This window comes from Lepisma saccharinum, chromosome 19 (assembly GCF_977018435.1).
Source record: "Lepisma saccharinum chromosome 19, izLepSacc3.1, whole genome shotgun sequence".
In the NCBI taxonomy this organism is placed as follows: domain Eukaryota; kingdom Metazoa; phylum Arthropoda; class Insecta; order Zygentoma; family Lepismatidae; genus Lepisma; species Lepisma saccharinum.
Genome location: NC_139247.1, coordinates 15,232,655 through 15,246,824, shown reverse-complemented (window position 1 = coordinate 15,246,824; position 14,170 = coordinate 15,232,655). Strand labels below are relative to the sequence as shown.

General features: G+C 37.6%; 1 protein-coding gene across 1 annotated transcript in view; it reads left to right on the top strand.

The window, feature by feature from the left end:
- LOC146002808 (uncharacterized) overlaps positions 1-9,785 on the top strand; it is a 46,925-nt gene extending 37,140 nt beyond the window's left edge. The window contains exon 2 of the mRNA XM_083140765.1: positions 6,264-9,785. Within this exon, the coding sequence (XP_082996891.1) occupies positions 6,402-8,717 (2,316 nt within the window). The 5' untranslated portion in view covers positions 6,264-6,401 and the 3' untranslated portion in view covers positions 8,718-9,785. The remainder of the gene's footprint in view (positions 1-6,263) is intronic.
- Positions 9,786-14,170: the final 4,385 nt, after the last annotated feature.

The following is a 14,170-nucleotide window of genomic DNA, read 5'->3' as shown; positions in this document are numbered from 1 at the left end:
GACCTTCTCGGAGACGAGTGAGGTGTGCTAGGACCTGTCCTGGGTATCCGCCTCTGCCTGGAGTAGGTTCTGGTACTGTTTCACCGGGGTTGGCTGAATTTCTATTTGGTATTGTAACGTTGAAGTCGTCGCCATCTGCAGTGTCACGTGAAACACGTCTCCACTTATGTTTATGGCAACAAAAGGTAGTCTGTAAGGTTTATATAATGCCCAAGGTGTGTTGACGACAGTGATGCGTTTGGCAGCTTCAGAAAGTTCCAACTGTCCGTAAGCCATTTGAAGGTCAATTACCGTAAAGTATTTACACCTGACCAACTTAGAGAAAATATCCTCGACTCTAGCAATGGGGAACTTGACGTTTTCAGTCATCTTATTCACCGTTCCTGAGAAGTCAGTATAGAGGCGAAGTGAGGCATCTTTCTTGGTAACAACGACAAGTGGTGAGGCCCAATCAGAATATTCGACCAGTTCCCATAACCCTACTTTCACTAGATTTTGAATAGAATCCTGAACACGGTCTCGAATACCGTAAGGAACTTCGTAATGTCTACGAAATATCGGTGCAGAGTTGGATCTCAGTGGTATATCGACCAAATAAGGTGCAACGGGCTTGGACAAATCACCATCAAAGATTTTCTCGTATCTAGAAGAAATTTCTCGCCTTAGGTCGTCGGCACCAGCGTTAGTAATAGTACCTAGTACGGTGTTAGTTGAAAGGACACTAGCTGTAACTAATAATCGCCTCCAAGATGGTTGAATAATGTCCAACCATGTACGACCGATCAATGGATATCAAAGTTTCTCCTGACAGAGAAAGACAGGTAAAGTATAATCCTTATTGTTTAGTTTGACGGATGTTTGTGCTGTCACAAGTACATATCCTTCGTTTACACCTCGTAATCGTAGGCTGGAATTAGATTTAACATCATCTGCTTATGATTTCTCTTCTTCCAGCCGTGAAGACCAAGCCTTGTAGCCATACGCTCAATATCTGGACCGTATCACTTATTCTGTAACTAACTTATCTAGTTTCGTTAGTAATCCACTAAGATTATCATCCCCTCCGTACACTTCAGAGTGATCACGAGGGTTAGACAATCGGTGCTAAGACGGTATTGTAGGAACTAGTCGGTTGAGATTCGTAATATTACTACTGACAGAATATTGGTTGACCTTGTGTACTGATAGTAGAGCTACTTTCATAGGTAACCCCCTAAAGTTGACCACATGTCGTCACTCTTCTCCTGAGGTACCCCTACTCTCAGTACACTTATTACCCGATTTAGGAGCCCCCACAAGATAAGTTAGACAACCGTGTGCAGGTTTGATTGCAAGACGGACTGTTCGTAGTGGTCGGACGATGTTCAGATTACTGCTGATGTCCTATATATTGACTGTAGGTGGTTCTATTTTAATTTCTAAGTCATCCATCTAGAGTAGGTTACTACTGTTACTTGTTCCTGAAGATTATCTTGAGTATTCTCATTGTAGAGAAAATAGACAATCAGACTGAGGGAGAAGTTCAACATCGTTATGTACATATATTGTTTTGTCAAAGTGGAGGAAGGTGGGGTAATTCTACACAACAGTTCATTGCGTTTACATTATTTATTAGTTTTTCGAATATATGGTCTTCTGAACTTGCACACCGCTATTCGTCTACTTGGTTGATCGTCATTTCCTTCCATCAGCCTGACACGGTTTGATAATATTTTGGTTGATGGAAAGTAACAATTGATGCGAAAAGGAACTAAAAAATATATTACTCCAGAAGCCGTATGGTGGTGATTCTCACCCCGTCGCAACTTTGAATATCGGTAAATATGCGATATCGCCCGAACGGATTTCTTCAAATTTACAGGAGAAACTACTTACTGAAATCAGTTTCTGTAGGATTGTCGAAGTTCTTCGAGGTATTTTCTTTCGCGGAAACTGAAAACATCACCATAGAATGCGGCAGAACAAGAAATAATCACTTTTTATGTATAGAACTTGCATTTTCTGTAAAGCGACAACATTATGCCGTTGTTTCCATTATGTACCTGCAGATGGCGCGAGCGTCGAAAGTCACGCGTATCGCCAGTCTTTCCAAACGTGCCTTTTTTTTTCGAGATTTTTTCTTTTTTGAACTATGCTTACCTAACCTAACCCAACCTAACCTAACCTTGCCGGAAATGGTCCGTGGGGCTATCGTGAATGGTTTTTTGGGCTATCCGTCAATGGTTCGTGGAGCTATCGTGAATGTTTTTTGGGGCTATCCGTCAATGGTTGGAGGGGCTATCGTGAATAATTTTTGAGGCTATCCGTCAATGGTTTGTGATGACATAATGAATAGGAAAGTAGGTATTTTTCGGTTAAGAAGGTTGAAGCACTGCACACCCACTCCAAATCGACAAAACACAAGCACGACGCGCGATGATCCATGACGAGTGCACGCCATATTGTCTGTTACCCAAGCGGAACAAGGAAGACAAATAATGACTCGTAATATGAAAAGTTTTATGGAAAAAGCCATAACTTCAAGTTAAAGAATCTTCCGCAATTCCAAATAGGTAAGTATCAATGCTAAAATTAACAAAATAAATGAGTGAGAAGTGTTCGGGCTATATCGCATAATGAACTGAATATCTTTAAATGATCAGTTGATCATTCTTCCGCAACTAACAATAAATAGTCCATGAGCATAAGAATTAATTCAGACAACTCACTCCCTCTGACGTCTGACAATTAAGGAAAACTAAAGAGGCGGTCATCCTCTCTAGAAATGTTGATTATTGTGCCAAGAGCCTGAAGACACCAATATGCCCTTAGCACAGAAAAAATAATGTAAATCAAAAGGAGAGAACTAAAACTTACCACTGTAATGATCATATATCAAGCGACCACTTCAATAGTGATCTTTCTGCGTGACGTACTTTCGGCAAATGTATTCTATTGACAATTAATACAAACAAATCTATTCTCTCGCTTTCCCAGTTGATGTAGAAATATACTTACTGCAATGACAAGAACTTGAAATTCCAAGAATCATGTGCATCTTTTCGAATGGCCAAAAGCCGGCCCCCGTGGCGGAGTAGTGAGCACATCGATCTACGACGCCAATGGTCTCGTATTCGAATCCCGGTCTGGTCATGGATGTTTATGAATGTCCATTCATCAATTTTATCATATCACCAATCACCCACATCTTCGCAAATTAGCCAAACGTGGCACAAAAGGCGAATTAAAACAAAACAAATCAATCGATCAAAATAATCAATCAATCGAATGGCCAATGATATTTTTGTGTGCTAGGGTCTATAAAGAGAGGTTAGTTCTCAAAGGCAAGAAAATATTCAAGACTTGCCAAAGTATCCTCGAAACCAAAAGTGCTCAGTTCTTAAATAGGCACAGCCACTCCTTATCTACTGTAACCTATGTTGAACAATACCGCATCCGGTCTCACGCGTTGTCTTGGCCCAAGTGGATGCACTTGGTCTTGCAATTGGAGAGTTCCTTCTAGTGGAAAAGTGTGCACTTAAGATATACAAAGGTTTAAGTAAATAGTCATGTTCCAGATTTCAATGCTTCAGTTCGTCTATCGAAGCAAGGACGAGTTTGACTCGTGATCATTGCTCAGACCGTCCCCCTTTCCCCTCCCTTCAATGTCTGAGGGCGTCCATACGATTCCCAAGTGAGTCGGTGGCAAGTCAGGAGGGTCCGTCTTTCAGTTCGCTGACGTTTTTTGTTTCCACCACTGCGTTTTTAAACCAATACTTGAATTTCAATTGTACTTGGCTCTATCTTGTTCAAAGGTGGCACAAATGGATTGGAACCACACCCCACCCAACACCCCGCTTCCCCAAATAAAGTGGCAGTATGAAATGTTTAGAGACTTTCGTGTTTGTCATGTTTGTTGTTGACCATGGAAACGGAGGTTGCTAGAAAACTTAAAGAATGGCAAGGTAGTCATTTTTACGGTGAATGGCAAAACAAAATAATGTAAAAATAACAAAATTAATATTTATTATTCAATTTGGTGTCGCTATTAAATTCGTATATGTGAAAAATTCTAATTACTTATTTTGAAAGTAATACTATTTTCCCGACTCGTTATTAAGAAAATATACATTTTTTTATAGTATTTGTACAATATTAGAGTACGCATACACACACACACACAACTTTCCTTTCTAACGTTTTTAAATAAGTGAACGTACTCACTCGTTTCCCTTCCTCTAATACTACATGCTGATATTTTCAAGGACAATACGAGCTATGGAGAACCCCATTTCTAACATGAGGGCGCGAGTACAAAATATTTATTCTCAATCCCACTACTCACTCACTCACTGACATAAATGTTCTCCATAAGGCTTCCTCCAAGGCAGGAAATGCTCCTTTACGACCCCCCAAGAAATTGTCTTAAAACACTTGGGGTTATCTCGCTTACATGTCTCGAACTCATGTGGATTCTCAACCCCCAAAATTTGGCAATTGTGTCTACTCACCTTTCACGATACATGAAACGTGGTCTCATCAGAAAGAATGAGAGACTGAAGGGCATCACCACCAGCTCCATTTAATCGGGTTAACTTTAATTCACAGAATTCCTTCCTCATGTCACAGTCCTATTCTATCAGGTCGTGCACACATTTCCAACTTGTGATTATTTTTGCATTTCTGAAATAAAAACTAACAATTTCCGATAAGTTCCAGACGTTTACATTGCAGAAAACGTCGAGAATTAACGACTTTTTAAAATGACAATTCGGTATTTCCCGACTGCTCTGGATCCCGAAAAGTCAGGAAGTCATTTCCCGAAGTGGGGATCAGGACGGATTTTTCCCGATCCCGACTTTTCGGGATCCCACACACCCCTAATGCCTTCCTTCAGCTGTTGGACATTACGTGCTTATGGTAGCGTCCCTTGCGACCTTGAATTACGTGCAATTTGAGACGAAGCGCACTTGTCCAACCCACCCAACCTGCCATCACTACTGTCGCCCGCCGGTCATTGCTGGAACGGTTGCATTTCGTTCTTTCCAGAATTCACCAGCGTGCATTAAAGTGGTGAACGAATAATGACGTCAATTTTGGTGAAACACGTAAAGCTTCATACTGAAGCAAATGAATACTAGATTAGGAAAGCGCACGCATATTTGTGTTTATTAACAAAAAGTCACTGATAGTGACTAAATCACAGAAGACATTTCACGAATATCATATATTTTCACTAAATTACATCTCAATTTACATCTGCACTACGAATTTGAGTGGTATTTTTGTAAACATATCGAATATCGTGAATAGAGGCTTTCCTGCATGTAACAGAAGAACACGGACGCATGTTCTGATGCATCGACATACTTTATATCACTTTGCAAGCAAGTGAAGGAGCAGTACTATTAAAAATGTCGACAGTTTATACTTGCATCCAGTTTATTCGCCCTCCGTGCAGCAAAATCTGCGAGACATTCCGTACATTGCCTTCAGAGCGGATATAATGAATCAGAACAAGTTTCAAAGCAGACGAACCCATTTTGGTTCACCCATGGTGGATAGACCACCATGGGTTCCCCAGCCGCGCCAGCTCTGGAGACAGGTGTAAAATGATGACGTCATGGTTTAACCTGGTGGAAGCTTTGGCGGACACCGGTGAAATACGGAACGCCCAAGAGTGCGTCACCGGTCGAATCTGGAAAGAGTCCATTCCTTCGCTGGCTGAACATCGCGTGACAAGCTAATTTCGACCTACCGCGCAATTCTGTAGCAGCAGTGTCCCATAGTCAGCATGGCGAACTGGTAGGTGGAGTATGGCGTCTTTTCAGGGCTGGCGTTTTTCAAGTGTAAAAGTGTTTTACAAGTGCAGAGAGAATTTCGTTTGCGTTTTCAGATCGCTCGGCATGCTTTCATCCCAACAAGGAACACCTAATTAAAATGGTTACTTTACTGGAGCGAGTCATGGTTAATTTTGTCTGCACATTTGACTGAATGTGTTCGCCGTCGGGTGGCCACTTACCGGATGCCATATTCAAAAAGTTAAACTTGTAAACTAAGCTGCAAATACTGGATCTTCTCTTGTGTTACTTTTCTTTTTCCCTGCAAATTACTATCTCACTAAATTGGTTTAAAAACCGTCACATTCTATTGGGACACTCTGTATTTAGGTTTAGTACTTTTGGAATGTACACTTCTTTACTCTACTAATAGTTATTTTTTGTTTCTTTACACAATAAAATTTGCATGTAATTACTTACTTTACTTTTTTGTGTGTTTTACAGGTCTGTGAGACAAATTGGAATATAAATAGAAAATGGCGCCCAAATTAATCTTCCGAACAAACTAATACATTTATACGCTGAAAGTTGGTGAACTGCGTGATCTACAGGATAAACTTCAGGAAAGAAACATTAAATAATATGCAACTTAACGATAACACATACTTGCATTTAATAATAGGAAGTGCTTTATTGATTGGTTTCTTTCATTATGGCAATCTGTATATGACAGGAAAATGTGAAAAGAACGAAAACTGCAATTGCTTCGAAGAATCACTCGAATATGTGGCTGACTGTAGTAACAATGTTAGCTACAAAATAAACAAAAATGTATCATACCCTCTGTATAACATAGCACGATACAGCCTTGAATTGAACTGCAAGGGCACCCATCTTTCTCCGAAGCAGGACGGCGTTATTCCATTTTCAGTGAAAAATGACTTCCAGCTCAAGTTAGTTGATTGCGTCTTACCAGAAAATGTATCCATAGCAGAAATATTGTCCGGAGTGAGCAACGACACCCCATACAAAATAGACATAAAGTGTGAGGACATTGCAAATTTCAGTCTTGAAAGGTATCATTTAACTGACTTGAGAAAACTACAATTTCTTTTTATAGATTGCGCCCTTGTCAATGATTTCCTTTCGGATTTACTTTATGACAATCCTCTCTTGCAAGTTTTCTCGTTAACGAATTCACAGATTACCAACTTGAGCAGCGAATTCTTTTCCGCTGGAAACTATTTCCAATACATCACAATCACTCACAGCAAACTCAAGTCAGTTCCCTGGAACATTTTTCACAATTTGGTCTATTTGTGGAGCGTCAAGTTGAGTTTTAACATGCTGGAATATTTGCACCCATTGACCTTTTTCGGTTTGACCCGTCTCACCTATGTTGACTTGCGGGGAAATAGATTGTCGTTTGTCGACAGTTCAGCAAATAAATTACACGAGTTTACTTTCCTACCCCTCCCTAGATTAACATTCCTAAAATTGGATGGGAATATGATAAGTGACCTGCAACTAGATTATTTCACTAACCTGACTTTGTCAACGTTTGAAGTTAGTTCAACCAATCTAACGAAATTTTCAAGAAATTTTGAAATATTCTCCGGCATTGAAAAACTTGACATTTCGTGGAATAACATTGAATGCCTCGGTTCCTCCACATCTGGAGAATGCACTAATAATAACATATCAGTACAGGATGTGGACACAAACGTTTCTTTCACCCTAAACAATCTTGAAAATTTCTACTCAAGTCATTCAAATATCAAACAGATTCAACCAGACTTCTTCCGAAACGCCACTAAACTAAAAATCCTGGATTTAAGTCACAATAATATATCAGAGCTTCCTAAAGACATATTCCAAGGCTTGATTTCCTTAGAGAATCTTTTATTGAATAACAACATGTTGGGAAACCTGCATGAAGAACTATTTCAGTCACTGGACCAGCTAAAGAATTTGACTATTCATAACAATAATTTGACCGTTGTAAATGCGGAACACTTTCAGAAATTATCCAAGTTACAAATTCTGGATTTAAGCCACAATAGGCTAAGCAATCTCAATAATGACACTTTCAAAGTCTTATTGAGACTGCGAAGTTTAATACTGAGTCACAATATGCTAAGTAAAGTGCCTAGCATGCCATATGCAGCACCTTTGGCCGAACTCACATTGAGTAACAACTTGTTAAAGGAATTTTCCTTCAGCATCGTGCAAGATATTATAGAACTCAAGTACCTGGATCTTTCTTTCAATCAACTGCATGAAGTATCTATCTTAGATATTACAATGTCATTGATTGAGCTCAATCTAAGTAACAATAATCTGACACATTTCTGCTTTCTTAGATATCCTAAATTTCCTTTAATGAAAACTCTAGACTTATCGCATAATTTTATTTCTATCAGCGATAGAGTGGATCCAGTACATGTTTGTTTCACTTCGTGGTTATTGAGAAACTACCGTGTTTTGGAAGTTCTTCGTCTTTCTCACAACAGAATAAAATCGATGTTGTCAGACTGGAGGAAAGATTTACGATATCTTCAAATTCTTGATTTAAGTTACAATGACATAGATGGTTTAACTAGTGACGACCTTCTCTACAGCACCCCGATCACGGTAACTAACGTCACACACAATCAGCTAACTTTCTTTGAGGTGGACGAAAAGGAGCTCGAACCTTCCCCCAAGTGTTACTTCTGGAATGCCAGTGTGTCGATTACAAACAATCCTATTTCCTGCGAATGTGGTGTGTTTCGTATGTTACGGCTAGCCAACAGGGATGTTATCCTCAAGAACAAGGACTTCTCAACTGCAGGGTTAGAACTTGGTGACTTGTCCTGCCAGTCACCTTCCTTAGTGCGTGGGAAAGCGCTCAGTGACGTAGAGGGTTGGAGCTTGGATTTGCTCGCTCTCCTCGGATTATGCTCACTGTTTTCTTGAAGAGGTGTTCACAGTCACTTTGAAGTATTTCAAGAACTGCCAAGGGTATTCGAAGAAAAGCTACAGCAGCCTTTTTCCATACGTTTATCATAATACAGTGAACAACCTATAATTTTTATTACTTTTATTAAATATCTGTAACGCAACAATGAAGTTCGTTGTATAACAAAGAGAAAATCTTTAAGTTTTGATTTCATGCGTAAGGCTTTTCTAAATACGGTCATTGTGGCGCTGGTGTAGTGTTGAAGAAAATGGCAACTGTCACAAGTGCAGAAGAAGCAGGCTGTCTTAAAGTTGCGAAACATTTCACCCCATTGATTTCTGCATTTGTGGCTTTGTGATAGACAAAGTCTATGCCGCAGAATGTGCAACAGCCAGAGGAGAGAATAAGAAACGCCCTTGCTTTGGTGGATGAGAAGTTCTTGGGGAAAGTGTGGCAAGAATCTCTATGCGATGTGTGTCGCATAACTGCTGGAAGCCACAGTGGACATTTGTAGTTATTTGTAGACATTCATAGAAACTTGAAGTATTACTGATTGATGCACAATAAATATCGCTGTTGTTTTCCATATCGTTTAGTCGAAATAAATTCTAAAGTTGTTTACTCTATTATGATACACCCTGTATAAGAGTTTAGACTGGCGAAAGAAGCTTAGAATCTACTTACAGCAGTTTGAAATGATAATAACGGACAAACATGATATACAAATAGTTAGAGAAAAGACACAGGAAGTAAATTAAAATATATTAGTTGTGTATCTCTTTTGTTAGGATTTAATGTTTATCTTCTTTGCTTTTTATTATTTTGGTGCTAGTTTAAATATCGTTCTCTATATTTTTAATTATCTGTAATTTAATGTTTTACATGAATTTTTGTTATTCCCGTTAACTTGTAATCGTATATTATGTGTTCTTTGTATACAACTACTGTAATATGGCATTAAATGCTAAATAAACTCCAACAATAAATAAATGATTAAAAAGTAAATATGGTATACGGAAAAAATAAAAGTAGGGAATAGTGAGGTAGCCTCAACGTTGCACCATAAAATTATGTTTCTTGACACAACAAATAAAAAGAATTGAAAGGAACTTTAAATATTTATTTTATTTCAATTCTGTAAGAAAGAGTTGCAATTTTTCATTTTCAATCAATCGTTTCTTTCAAGAAAGAAGTGCGAGTTCGCCCACTCAAAACTAAGTGAAACTGTGACATTTCTTTGGTACACTATACACAAGGATTCTCCTAAAGTATTGTATTTCGCAACGTACATTTGTGAAATACAGATATTGAAAGTAGACTTGGAATTAGATGACGTCGTCTTTTATCGATTTTCTGTCATTTTTAATTAATATTAATGACTTTTTTATTCATTATCGAGGGGTAACGCTATTGTTAATTAATCAAGCGGAGAGTATAGGGGGAGGGAGAGGGAAATGAGTCATGGATGACTCATGCGTACGTGGGGTTTGGATTTATTGATTTTTCCATTAGTACACAATAGTTACTATTATGTATCCTGTTTTTACCCTAAACTAACTCTATTGTTGTACTTTATATATCCGTTACAGCCGGACATGAGTCATGGATGATTCATGCCGTTGAGGGAGCTTGGAATTCATGGTTTTCCATTAGTGTACAATAGATACTATTATGTATCCCGTTTTTTCCCTAATCTAACCTCATTTATGCTTTTCTTATGTGTGTCTCAGCCGAATATGAGTCCCGGATGATTGATGATGTCCACGGAGCTTGGAATTCATGGTTTTTCATTAGTGCACAATAGCTACTATTAGGGAGTCCGTTCCAGCCTATTCTAACACAATCTATGCTTTTCGTATACGTGAGGATGCACACGTGGGAACTTGCAGATAATGCATTGGAACAATATTCACTAACGACGAGACGGTTCCGGCCTATTCTAATCCAATTGTTGACGTCATCCGTGGTTTGCAGTCGCCGATGACGTCATGAGCCGCCATTTCAGTGTCAGTGGCGAGTCATATTTGGTCTAATTGAGGAGCTGGAAGGGGCCGAGGGTAGAGGCTATTATTTATAAAGGTGAAGAAATTGAACGATGTAACCTATATGAAAACGAAGTATACGAGCAGAATGCATGTTATTAATAATAACTGAGCCCCTATCGTACGAATTCGCACCAGTAAAGAAGAATATATCCTCCGCCACTCCCTGCCAAGTGAGGGATCACCGCCGGGCTAAGGGGAGAAAGAAGCCATTGTCAGCTCCCAGCGGTCACCTACCGGAACTATATGGGATGTGAAGGAAGTCGCGTGGCACCAATATTTTAACACGTTTGTATTGATTTTTTTGAGGATCCAATTTTGTTTTGCGGCAGTAACTTAGAGGGGTTTTCTTCCTCCTTTCGTAACATTGTAAAGACTATTTGACCTAAAGCGTAACAGATTTGTCTGAACTAGTAACAAGGCAATTCAGAGCAGATGCAATCCTCTATTTCCTTTTATTACTTGGTTTCTAACCACGGACCCTTTGATTGTTGCTTTATAAGCTACAGATCGATTGCTAATGCATATTTTACATATAAGATTGACCAGATTTTGACTTTATGTCTAATATTTCACAATTTTCGCGTATTTTTACCCCAATAAACACAATTTATACGATTCATGTAAGAGTTTTTATTACATATTGAACACACAAAGTGTATTTCATCAACTTTAACTGACGTTTATTCCAATTTTCACTCAAATAACACAATTTAAGCTATTCAATCAACATTTTGTATTGCATTTTGGACTCACAAAGAGATTTTTTCAACTTTTAACTTATTATTTACAAGTTTAGGCTTATTTTGTACTCTAATAACACAATTGTATTCCTATTTTTACTCAAATTACACTATTTATACGATTGAAGCAAGAGTTTCTATTGCATTTTGGACACGAAAAGTGTGTTTTTTCAACTTTCATCTGATTATTTTACAAGTTTAGACTCATTTTTACTCAAATAACACGATATAAACGTGCTTTTCATTAAGTATTGAACACAAAAAGTCTGTTTCTTCAATTTTAACTGGTTTAGGTTTATTTTTTTTATTCTATTAACACAATCTCGTCTATTCAGGCAACATTTTTTTTATTGCATTTTGAACTCACAAAGAGATTTTTCAACTCCTTGTATTAATTTTTCTATTTATCGCGTTTTATATCTTATATTTACTAATTTTTAACTTAGAGTTTTGTTTCTTATTTAAATAATTTCTCGAATCACTAAGGAAGAAGTATTTTTAACTAAAACATAAGCCACATATATATTATTATTTTTATTATTATTATCAAAAAGTTGAATCAGTTCGAAAACTTTTTATCAGGTTATTATGCACAAAGTTTAAAAAAATACTACAACCACATTACTCTGAATGGTTAACGCAGTTGAATATGGTTACCTTAGAAGAAAGAAGAAAAATGAAAAGAATAAATTTTGTAGAGAAGATCTTAACTTTCCAATTTGACAGTGAATATTTTTTGAATAATATAGCTTATAAAATTCCCAGATATTCCCATAGGTATATCTCAATTCTCACATGCCTAAACAAAGCCAGAGGTTTAGTAGCTGATCTTGTTGAAACCTACAATTGAATTTATGATGATGGATAAGATTGTAGGATCCACTGTTTTATTTCATAATTATGTATTCATTTTTTTAATTTTGTATAACCAATTTTGACTTAGTGATATACCTGGTTGTTTAATCGTGATCATCACTTAAATAAATATGACTGTTATTATTATTAAAACAATACACAGTTAATTGCACAATATTATATATAACAATGAACAATTATTAGTATCAGAGATATAATAGATATCGTTGAAAATTGTAACTTGAAGTGTAAATATGCTACTCTCACTTGTTATGTTATGTTTTATTCTTGTAACTTTGTACTTTTGTATTTGACTTAGTGCTGTATTAGGTTTCATACTGTTCTCAACACTTAAAATAAACCATTATTATTATTATTATTATTATTATTGCTGTTGATGTAGTTGTTGAATGTTGTTGTTGTTGTTGTTGTTGTTAGGGTTCATTGGCTTCCACTATGCTATTTTTGGTTTTGTATTTATATATTTATTTAAGTCAGGTTATGCATGCTACGTACGAAAGTTTGTTTATTTTAGTTTCATCGGTATTTTCTTACGGTTAGGGTTGGTAAAGTCTCCTAAATCAGTGTTCGGAAAGTTACTTTTAAAAAGGTAACTAGTTACAGTTACAGTTGCTTGCTTAAAAAAAGTAACAGTTACAGTTACAGTTACTCGTTTTAAAAAGTAACTCAGTTAGTTACATATACTTCAAAAGCAACTGTAAGTTACTTCTTACTTTTACAGATACTTTCTGCTGAAAATTTTATTTCAACCAAATTACACAAATCGATCATTAATTGTAATAACATATTTTGTGAAGACTAACATGTCTTTTACTTATGTTGCTGGTATTGAGTGGTACATAATATAAGTCTTCGTATATTTATAATTTGTTACAAAATAAAGTACTCTCCTGTGCTTTGGGCGACGCCATGATGCCGTATAAGGGGTGTTGAGTTAGAACTCCAAACTTTCTTGATCATGGTGGAAGGTTAGGCTGATGTGATCTGCACCACGTCCCTGGCATCCTTTACTCCTCCTCCAGATACCCACTTTATACGACGCTGGGTGGGCGCTGGAGCCGATTCAACAGTGGAAAGAATCTCGATTCTCCCCCACCAAGGAGCATGTGGCAACCCTGAAATTGAACCTATCTCTACACGCAACCCACCAACGCCTTGTGTAAATTGGGTTGCCTAGTTTAAAATGTCGTTGTCCTAAAACTTTTGAGAGACACTGTACCTTGTTACATTTGTACTTGGAGCAGAGTCTGAATAAGACCTTGCTAGAAGGTTGAAACGTTACGTTTATGTTTCATAATAAAATAAACCACGGATGACGCCAAAAATTGGATTAGAATAGGCCGGAACCGTCTCGTCGTTAGTGAATATTGTTCCAATGCTTTAACTGCAAGTTCCCACGTGTGCATGAATCATACGTGACTCATCGTCACGTATAAGAAAAGCATAGATTGTGTTAGAATAGGCCCGAACGGACTCCCTAATAGTATATATTGTACACTAATGGAAAACCATGAATTCAAGCTCCCTCAACGGCATGAATCATCCATGACTCGTATCTGGCTGTAACGGATATATAAAGTACAACAATAGGGTTAGTTTAGGGTAAAAACGGGATACATAAAAGTAACTATTGTGCACTAATGGAAAAATCAAAAAATCCAAACCCCACGTGCGCATGAGTCATCCATGACTCATCTCCCTCTCCCTCCCCCTATACTCTCCGCTTGATTAATTAACAATAGCGTCACCCCTCGATAATGAATAAAAAAGTCATTAATATCAATTAAAAATGACAGAAAATCGATAAAA